Source organism: Aplidium turbinatum, chromosome 12, assembly GCF_918807975.1.
Source record: "Aplidium turbinatum chromosome 12, kaAplTurb1.1, whole genome shotgun sequence".
NCBI lineage: Eukaryota > Metazoa > Chordata > Ascidiacea > Aplousobranchia > Polyclinidae > Aplidium > Aplidium turbinatum.
In genome coordinates this window covers 4,033,993-4,045,021 of record NC_137483.1, presented here as the reverse complement: position 1 = coordinate 4,045,021, position 11,029 = coordinate 4,033,993, and the positions used below count along the sequence as shown (strand labels likewise).

The 11,029-nt window shown below is 35.7% G+C and overlaps 1 protein-coding gene across 1 annotated transcript; it reads right to left on the bottom strand.

Moving 5' to 3' along the window:
- Positions 1-1,528: 1,528 nt before the first annotated feature.
- On the bottom strand, positions 1,529-8,697 carry LOC145781095 (uncharacterized). Its single transcript, XM_082592847.1, has 4 exons — positions 8,197-8,697; positions 4,888-5,029; positions 3,813-3,898; positions 1,529-3,407 (listed from the first exon to the last, which is right to left on the bottom strand). Exons 1-4 carry the CDS (start codon positions 8,336-8,338, stop codon positions 2,965-2,967), a joined length of 813 nt encoding a protein of 270 aa, XP_082448973.1. The 5' UTR covers positions 8,339-8,697; the 3' UTR covers positions 1,529-2,964.
- Between the last annotated feature and the right edge of the window lie 2,332 nt (positions 8,698-11,029).

Here is an 11,029-nt window from a genome sequence, read left to right as displayed (position 1 = left end):
TAAAGTAGCACCACATTAGTTGCGCAACCAGGGGGGATTGGTTTAGCCCTCCCCCCCTTTATCAAAATCCTGTTTGCGCCACTGGCCACAGTCCTTTCATGTAGTAGTTTTGACCATGTAGGTAGGCTACATTGTATTTTTGTGAATCAGCTCTATACAAAATAATAACTTCAAAGTTAAAACCTTACACATCTACTGCAATTGTTTTTATTATTGTAACACACACGGGAATAACTATTTATTGGAATAGACTATGTCAAACATATGAAATGCCATGGATGAAAATGTATTTTACACTTTGAAAGCAAATTTTTCATTATAAACGTTTTAGGTTTAAATATACTGTGTTTGCAATGCAATATGTCAATGAAAATGTTCGCCTCCAGTTTAAACTCCAGCACGCACGTTGGTTTGGCCTCTGTTAAGTACGCCATGGATAAGGACCTTTTCACAACAGCAGTGTTTTGTTTTTGTGTAGGGGACTTGGGTGCTCCCTTAACTACCAGTCCAAACTTGTTCTCTTAAACTCTTACAATTTAAAAGAAATTACCTAATAAGTCATTATTTGCTGCAGACAGACCCTAATTGTTTCGATCTTTTCAGCGCAGTGAAAAAAAGTTAATTTAGCTTGCTTTAGTTTTTCATTTTTTGAATTGATTTGGCTTTATTCCTTTTATATTCGGATTGTAGCTTATACTTTTTTTGTTTTTTTTTTCCCACAAAATCACCTTCTTATTAGCGGAAAAACTATGTTTCACTAGCGTTTGATTATCAAAATTAAAAGTCGTCGTACTTTACATTTTAATCACTTACCTCACCACAACAACTAACCAATAGAGACAAACTAAAGCCATCAGTATCAACTTTCTTTCTCTGCACTGAAGAGATCCTGATTGAAACAGTCGACCTTTAACTACAGTTAGTATTTTGCAATGCCTTGATCTATATTTTCTTTCAAATCATAGCAGAGTTTTGAAATCATGTAATTTTCTCTTTGTGTAGAGATACATCAACATTTGTTAGAGAGGTTGTCGATTTTTTTTATTTTACTTGCTGGATCCATAAATCAGTTTGTGTCCTTTGTATCCTTCTCTTGCTTCATGGCCAATCCGACCGACGTTTTTAACTGCAACCGTCTTTTTTTTCTTGTAGTATTTTAATTTCTTTGATTGTTTTAACAAGAAAATTTAAAGCCATTGCTTGTCTGGGCTGCGTCTCTTTGATGCTAAGCGTAGACGTTAAGATTTTGTGAATGACTTTTCGATCATTCCACAAACCAGGATAGTGTGACGTTGCCTTTTGTGTCCCATAGCAACTTGTATCGCATGGTAACAGTTGATCATTAGTTGGTTGTCCTTCTAACGCAGTTGTTACGTCCTAAACGCGTGTTTTGAGCTAAGTAAACAATGTGTATTTTTGGTTGAAATTCATTCATTTCCTGAATGAAAGAAGTGAAAACGACCTGCCGATACATTGGCTCATATCCTCATTATAATCAATCAACATTAGTCGCTGTGGTCATTTTTAAGATTGTTTTAATGTAAAAAAGAAAAACGTTTATCAATAAACAAAAACGCTCCACAATAACAAAGAAGATATTATATAAAAACAAATAAGAAAATAAAAAATAAGGCGTAAGCAAGCAATTTTCAAACTGGAGAACAAGAAAAATTGAAATAAATTGAAATACGGTTTAAATGCAGTTTTCTACAACTTGTTCTCAGCGAACAAACGTTTCTTTTCTACATTGTTTCAACGTCGCTAGGCGTTGAAACAATGCAAAAAGGTAGCTTGAGTTGTTCTGGCTGGACAAGATTCTAAATAAAAATTAAAATGTTTGTAAATACGTCCAAAAGTACAGATGCGTTGCAAGAGATAAAATTATAAATCTGCAGAGTCTACAGCGTAGACTACAGTGTAAACCAAAAAAACATTCAAAGAATCATATAATTGGTTACTTAATTTTTGTTAACAACATATATTTTGTGTGTTCACTTGTAATTGGTTATTTCTGCTCATATGTAAATTACAGCATAACAAGTTGATTCTTTGTCAAATTATAAAAAAGCTAACTGCAATATTTTTGCATAAAGAAATACAAAAGAAATCGTTTTAAAAAAATGTGATAAATTTGAAAGCTATGATGTTTTTAATAAGATGCTTTTGTAGCCCGTTAGTATTTGTTGATTGTAAATCATTATTTTGTTTCAACTGCTTGCAGATGCATAAAAGGCAAATCGTTGTCTTTAAAGATTAAGAATTCTCAATATTTCGCTGTCCAAAAGGTCTCATCTTCAACGCAAATTGTGCATTTACGTCCAAATGTGGGTTTAAGTTTGAAATGAGAGCCAGCTTGCTTTGACCAAATATTTTGATATGAAAATTTAGTCCACTCTCGCTTAAATAGCCATATTTTGAATCTGAAGTGCATTTTTGGCCTCAATCAGATCCAGGCGTGCATTTTCAAGGAGAATTCAGACTAAACTTAAAATTTAGGCACGCTTACAACACTCGTTTAACAATGGGTGTCTAGAAAAGGGAAGCTCTCTTTCTGCTTGCCACAAAAGTGTGATGTCCAACGCGAAATTCAACAGCAGAATTGTAGCTAGCCATCCAACGGTAAGCAACTCTCTTTTTCGTTAGGTATGCAAGCAAAAAAACGAACACTTTTCTTCCTAGCAACAAAAGTAACAATATAAATTAAATAATTAAACAATAGTAAAAGTTTCATCACCGACAGGCCTTCCTTTCGTGCAAAGCCTGACATCACGTGATGAACATTTCATTGTGCGTCACAATTCGCCATTTATGTCACTTTTTCTGGCAATGCAGTTGCTGTTTCTTCTTGAAAATTGGCTCGTCGCTGGCACAAGGCTGTTGACCCCGTCTTGACAAACAACTCAGACTTTCGAATTGGAAACCATTGAGCTTTCGTCTGAAGACATTGATGTTTATAAGTGGCAATCACGATCTTGTAAGAGTGGGTCGGAGGGCAAAGTTATGGCTATAACCATCAAAGCCATTTGAAAGAAGACTCTTCATTTGCCTTGGGATATCATCACTTCTGTTTAAATCTTCAAAACTACGTAAGACAATGTCCGCGTTGGCTTCTTGGAGTTCGTTTACTGAATATTCTCCAGTTGCCACGGCAAAGCACGTGAGGCCGTTGTCATGGGCACAGGAGATATCGTTCGGCGTGTCCCCAATAATCACCATCAAGTTGGGGTTAGGACTTTTCTCTTTCAACCCACTGATGCTGCAGTAACGTGTCCAGAGGTTTTTTACAAGTTTGCTTCTTGCTTCATCCTCACATCCAAAAGCTCCTAACAGCTCCGTACCTTCCTTAAAGATGCCGACATCGATTCCGGCATTTTTAAGCTTCTTTTCAGCGATTTTACGAGGATTTGCTGAAAAAACAAAAAACTCATGATAAGTGCTGTTGTGATCGCAAAAACCTTACGTTACATTTAAACTACGTTTTTAAACGAAAAATTTTGATTTCAGACATGCTGACGGATGATATCCTTATTGAACACAAACCAGCTTGTAGCCAGCACGCCCAGCCCCCGACGCAAATCGGCATGCATAACAGTTTACCCTAGTGATCTCACTGACTAGGCAATAGGCATGCAGTAACGAAGCATCAGCTTTTCAAGACTATTTTTTCAGGTGTTAATTATCACCCGACTAGTAACAGGTTGCAAGCATGCTACATTTTTGGGGGATTATCTTCGAATACATGCTGGTATAATTATTTGCAGTTGATCTAATGGTTTTTATGATCAATAAAATTAATGTCATTAGCTGCTCACCTGATAACAATGCCAGCCTGACGTCATCACACATGGATAGTTGCTTTAACAAGTTGATGACGTTTGGTAGCGGCTTCCAATAAAAGCTGAAGAAAAAATGCAAATTAAAACTAAATCTAATGATCTAAAAAGCAGCAAGGTCTGTGTCTTGTAGACACTCCTGGCCAGCAGATTTGTCCCTTTCAGAGGAGTTGGAAGAGACTTTTATTTGAGAGAGAGGAAATTCTTCATCAAAAGTCAGTTGGAAACGTCACCAAAAATGATGCTAAATTCCTTTCTTGTACAGTACTTATAAAAAAAATTGGGCACCCTTTAATCTAAAGAGTTGAATCTCCTATACCGAAATTAGCAGCTGATAATACTGAAAATTTATCCTTTAGGTTTGCATTGTTATAAAAATATGATATTTTAGCCGCAGAATTTTGCAAAATAAACCAATGAATCATGTTTGTGTTTTCACTCGATATGAACGGACAAATTATTTTTAATTAAACTGATTTCGAAATTTGATTGTGCTGTATTTGCTTCCAATATGCATGATGACATAACATAGAATTGCTTGCTCTTAAAAAATTTGCATCTTATCAATAAAAGCTTATTGGAATACCAAATTCAAAATTGATATTGTCTAAAAACGATTTTACGCATTTGCAAGTGATTTCCCTTTCGCCAAGCGAGACAGCAAATCAAAGACGTTGAATCAATGTAAAATGGTTGATTTGCTGTCTGGGAAGCCTCTACTTTTCCAAAACATGATGTGTACACTTTACATTGCTTTAGCGTTGCCAGACAAAGATAAGATGTACAAAAACGAACGTTCTGTTGACTAAGTATTGGCATTTAAATGTTGTGCGAAAGAAAACTTTTGTTACTAACTGAAAGAAAGAGGAATTAATAAGTAGTTAAATGTTACAATTTTTAAATAAAATTTTTCAGACAATCAAAAACTTCTAAAGCTGTGCCAAACTCGAAGATAATGACTTAATTGAAAATCAAATTTCTAAATTGGTTTATTTATTTTATTCATTCTCACTCAAAGTTTTTTACTTTCAAAATGTCATTCCGATCGGCTTACCTTCCATCTTTGATTCCTTCGGTCACGATTCTCAGATACGCTTCCCTCGACTTTTTTATCTTTTCGTCATAATTTTCGGTGTTGTCTCTTGTGATATTGTTTGCGCAGAGATATTCCTTCGCGACAGCCATGGCAGTGGCAGCTACAAAAAGAAAACAAAGTTCTTTATCACTATTAGCCAAACGATCATGTTAAAACTTTGGGTTAGCACCGTATTTGATTATGCATGATTTATACGAAGCCGTGGGCAGAAAAAATGGTTTAATTACTTTTAGCTTTTTTATATAATATCTGGCGCTTGTTGCGTTCAGGCAGTTGTCAGTTACAGTGTGTCAACATACCACGTACCCACCGAGTATCCTAGCTGATCATTTGATCACATTAATCAGGTCGTGGTTTAGGTTCAATGCAAACTTTTAGTGAAAAGACGAAGTTTTACTCTATGACATTTGTGCTTGGCTGGATGCTTTGCTTTGTGTTATAAAAAACCAAAAAGCTATTTTGCTTTTGTCCAGCCCTATCATTCATCACATTTTTGTGTTGCTTTTGACGCTTTATATAACAGCCAGTTTGTGCCTAGCCGTGCATAGATGCAGCCAAGTACATATATGACAAAAAAAAATGACAACTCTTTTCCGACTTGGCCCTCAAGATTCCAAGAGAATTCTGTGATCGTGGTCCATATGACGTCAATGCGAAATCACAAGTGCCGTGTGACGTCACAATTTGGATTGTGCCATCGCTGGCGCTCTCGGGTTCGTGACAGACGAGTGGCAAGTGACGTTGCATCAGCGTTGCTTCTATGGCATGCGTTTGATCGATGAATACGTCACATTAAACAGATGACCGATACTGGCCAACTATTTCAATATGACGCGACGAATTTGGGTTTGAATAAAATTAACATGGAAAACGGGAAGACGAAAATTCGTTGGCATGGCACCCCTTGGGACGGGGTGCTCACAAATGTGGGTTTAAGCATTTCCATATATGGTCAAGATGAAAGTTGCTTATGAAAATATGTATTTCCTAATCAATTCGTTTTAATCGTGCGGAAGTGTTCTAATTTGGAGTGTCATTGTTTATAAAATTATATCTCCTTTCAAGTTGATAGATTTTCAGACAATATTTCAATTACCAAAATAGAGACACTTTGGCAAGCTATTCGGGGCGAAGCTTTTGATAAATTTTGTCTGAAAAAGAGTATTTTTAAAGCGAAAAATTGAGACGATTTATCAATTGTGTGTGTCGAAAATGCCTTTTAACGATCAATCAGTGAAAATATAGTAGAGAAAAGAAGTGCAGAGAAAATAGTCATATATATTTTTTAAATAGTTGAACGTGTGAGGCAAATAAAAAAATTTCCAGACAACAAATCAACGGTTTTTTACATTGATTTAACGTCTGCAAATGTAAAAAATGGTTGATTTGCTGTCTGGGTTGTTTGAATGATGTTTTTTGTGATCTTGTTTAGGATTAAGTATATCAAACATAGCTAGAACATTTGAAAATTTAGACGTGTCCAATCAGACAAATGCAATCCACCACCTCGTCTATGAATTACTTCTCTGTCGATTAGAATTAGTTATCGTCACAAAGCATGCAACTGCATCTGTTTCTCGAGCTCGTGTGAGTTCCGGAAGATGAAGTTTCGTCGCCGTATTTACGTCAACAATCCTCAACGTCACAAATGAGTCGGGTTACATGGGCAACACTGGTCGGTGCAATAGTTATTTGAAGCTCTATTCAATCAAAGGGACGTTTTTGCGTTGCCAAATATTATCACAAGTTGCGTGGTTTTGTCGAAAGATCTCGGAGTCGATTTTTTTCCAGACAGCAAATTTCGTCATCTTTAGAACGTCTGCAGACGTTGAATCAATGTAGAAATAAGGGATTTTGATGTCTGGGTTGTTTCGTTGCCAAACATCAAGAATGCATCTGTGTTCTATTAAGCCGCCTTGTTTCTTGCGAAACTGAATCGAACTCTGGGTTTTTAATGAATTGGAACTGATAACCATCGAACAAAGGTTTAAAAATAAACGCAGTTTGTTGTGGAATTGTGAAGGCAAAAATTTAACTTCTAACAGCCTCCAATAAAGTTTCCAAAAGTCTTGGCTCAAAAACCACTCGATAAAAACTTGATATTAAAAAATCGAAAGCTGGAATATCATATCACGTGATATGTGTTTTTCATTAAGTTGGTAGCTGCGTTTAAAAATCTTGAGCATCTTTTTAAAATCATTCGAAATCCAACCTGTTAATAAAACTTGAGAACGTCCAAAAAATCACAAGTTTTGTGTAAACATCGTTTGTACTTGAGCGGATATTAAGCCATCGACCCTTTCCAGGCAACAAAATCCGTCATTTTTACATTGATTCAACGTCTGCAGACGTTGAATCAATGTAAAAATGACAGATTTTGCTGTCGGGTTCAAGGACAATGTTGTTAGTCCACCAATATCAACAATGAAGGTTTGGTCGAATGGTCAAACAATTTCCTCAGTGGTGAAACACTATGCCCGCTACGTGAATCATGAATGACCTTTCAGCCTTCAGCCAGACCGTATTTATATTCATTTGACGTTTATAGACGTTAAATCAATATAAAGCATCTGAAAACATGGCACAAAACAGAAGCCTTCAAAACATTTTGTCTTTTGAAGCAAGAGCAAAGAGTTGCAATATTGGTTCAGTTGTAAGAATTTCCAAAGTTTGCTCTTTTGGAACAGAAGCAATCTTAATCAAACTAACTGGTAAATTGGTTATTCTTCATTGTATGATTGCCCCAGCTAACTGGGAAAAATTACGTTGCATGGTCAAGCTATGGGAAATGGAAAGTGCTGTTGAAAAATGAATTTTTTGAGCTCACAATATAAAAATGTGGACTGTTATAGAAAACGTTTTGAAAATATAATCCTTAAATTATATCAAAATTTGTTACCAGTTCTAGTTCACTGAAAACCTTAACAGCTGTAACTTTGACATGATTCACTCTGCTTAGCTTTTTGCTTGGCATTGAGCACTTTTTGTAATATTGATAATATTTATTGTTTAATCCCCAAATTATATTTCCAAAAAAACAAACTGTTGAAAAAGTGTAAAAGAAGCGACTTTGATGATAAGGAACGGACCTTTACTTTCAAGAGCTGAAGAAATGTTTGGGATTTTTTATCTGCCCTTTTGTATTATAAACTTTAAAACTATTATTTTTTCACTTTTTTCAAGTTATGACTTTTTAATGTAATTTTTTTGTAACAAAAACAACTTAGTTTAATAATAATGACATCACAATTACATAACAATTCGTACCGTGTTTTGAGACTTGCGTTTCTTTCAAATTCTTGTTGAAACCCTCCGAAAGAGCGGCACGGACTCCTTTTAAAGTCGAATTGGAGGAATAGACCAGAGTATTGTCAATGTCGAAGCAGTAGAGAGTCTTTTGTCCAACCATGTTGCAGTTTATTAATTTTTCGAAAGGACTGAAATTGTAACTACTGCACTTGAGAATGTTTACACTTACGTTTGTCTTTCAAATCCTTACAAAAATCTGAGAAATGGAAAAATAACTCAGGATCAGATAAGCATTCCGCAAATAAATGATAAATAATTTCACTCCATCTTCACTTCAAAAATTATGAAAATGTTATAAAATTATAAAGACTATCAAACAATCTGATCGGTGCATGCAATCTCACACATTGCGTGGTTTTTAAGCTTGACTTGCCCAAGAAAATACAGAACTACCTACTAAAAACTTTGTTAAATTCATTTATTGTTTCTTGTTCACACGCGTGCTGTTTAATTATATTTTATAGCACTTATTGTTCCCGACGCGTTTGTAAGCGTCAGGTTTTCGAACTGGATTTCAACCACTCTCCACCAAGCATCGACGCATTGTGGAGAATTTGTTCGCTGCGCCGCTTTTATATCGCGCCTCACGTCGGTTCTAAAACTTCAAATTTGACTTCTTTATCTTTTTTCTCGTTGTCGAAAAATGACAGTTCAACTTTCAAATTGCAGAGTAGATTTCGACTTAGATCATACTAGGCGACATTGCATGCAAATAAAGCCAAGACTTGAGTGGCATTATTTGTTCTGATTTTTTTCTAAGTGTCACTTCTCACCCCGATTTCTACCGCTAGGTGACAAAAAAATATCTATTTATGTCAATTACCTAAGTTTTTGTTTGATGCTTACCTTGCCGGATATACTTACGTAGCCACCACTTTCAAGAGATATCTCTTTTAATTTTGAAGTAGTCTTGTTTTGAAGCAAGCATGGATTTATTAACGATTTTTTTTTTTTATTCCGAATAAAAACGCCGTTGAATTGATTGATCGTTCGAACGTGTCAAAAGCACAAGAAGACATTGTTAACTTATTAAAAACGTAACAATTTTTCAGTTTATGTGTGTGTAGTTTTATTGGCAAGACAAAGAATAACCCGCAACATTTTTTTAGAATTAGATGATCTGGGCAAAGAAATGCTTGGCATTAAAAGACGTATTTTAAGAAATTATTATTTTCGGTGTTATCCGGTCAAAACACATGAGCAATAACTCTTTGATGCGGCTTTTGTAAGTTCTAAACCAGAAAGAGCGTAGTCGTTAGTCGGAAACTTCATGACGTCATAGCTTGACACTCACCAACATAATTAGCTTCTTTCGTATTATTTTAAAATGTAGGACAGTGGTTCTAAACGATTTTCACATACTTCCTTTCATCAAGATTTTCTGATTTGCCACAAATCCAAATGCGCTAAAGCAGTTTATTGCAAATGGTTTATCCCATAGGAGATTCTAACAAAACGAAATGATGTGCAGGTCTCCATTAATCCAACCATGCCAATACACAGTGAATATACTAAAATTACTTTTCTGTGTTCTTCCAATACATATTCATATCCATATTCATAAACGGAGAGATACCCAGTTTGGTGTGATTGCGCTGCGGCCTTGCATTCAACGTTTAGTTCGTGATACTTCCACTCTTATTCTTTGGTCTCTGTTTGTTTTTCAAAGGTATTCGAAATAAAAATGTTTCGCAATCTGATTGTGTTTCGACACAAGAAGACTCGGTTGCGTAATTCAATGCTGAAGAATGTTATTTTGTGTTGTTTGAGCCGTTTTTCATCAAGTAAAGTTTGCTTTGCACAAATAGGACCTTACTTCCTTCCCCAAGGTGGTTATTTTTTGGATTTTTGGAATTTGTTGGCTACCACGTCATATGACCTCAAAGATAGGGGTTTTACCATAATTTTTTTTTATTTTCTACCTTAAGGGAATGTTATCGGGAGAGTAGGCTGCATCTCATTGTTCATCATCGAACCTTCTTCAAAGGTGATTCTTTCACATTGAATCAACATCTGCAGATGTTGACAATAGGAGTTGTTTTGCTAACTGGCTTAGCTGTTTGTACATGTGCACTTGGCACCACGTCATAATCAAACAGTAGCAAGAAGTCAATAAATGGCCGTCGACGACGAATAAATGGCCGTCCCAACAACAATCCAGACATCAAATCAACCGTATTTTACATGTAAAAAAACGATTGATTTGCTGTTTCGAAACAATCGCGATTTTTTGGGATGCGGCTTTACATGCGATCAAGAGAGACTGTCAGATGGAGACTTCTCATCTTGCTATACGTTTAAAAGTTGTCCAATGCTGTCTGTAAACTTTTTAGATAACTTGGAGATGCTTGGCCAACACTCTATTGCATAAAATTTTGCGTTATCACAACGTAAAATAACTCATCCAAAGGTTAAATATGAAACATTCAATCAACCGAAAATATGACATAATTATGATGCACAAAGACGTCTTGACCCATATTTGTCACTGATTGTTGCGTTGGTGCAGAACCATTTTGTCCTTGCCACCAGGCAGCCAACAGTCGCCTTCGGTTGGAGGCAAATTATGACGTCACCACAACCTCTGCCAGTATGTGAATCTATTCGCACTAAAGTCTGGAGATAATTGGGTAAAAAAACTGCACCAAAATTTCAAAAATTCTGTTTGCCACAGTTGGAAATGCTGAACAAAAAATGAAAATCGTTTAAAGCAAATTGAATATGCTGAAGCCCTGACGCTGGACAGTTCAGTTCAAGGTTTGGTTATGAATTATGGTTATGAATCTTCATC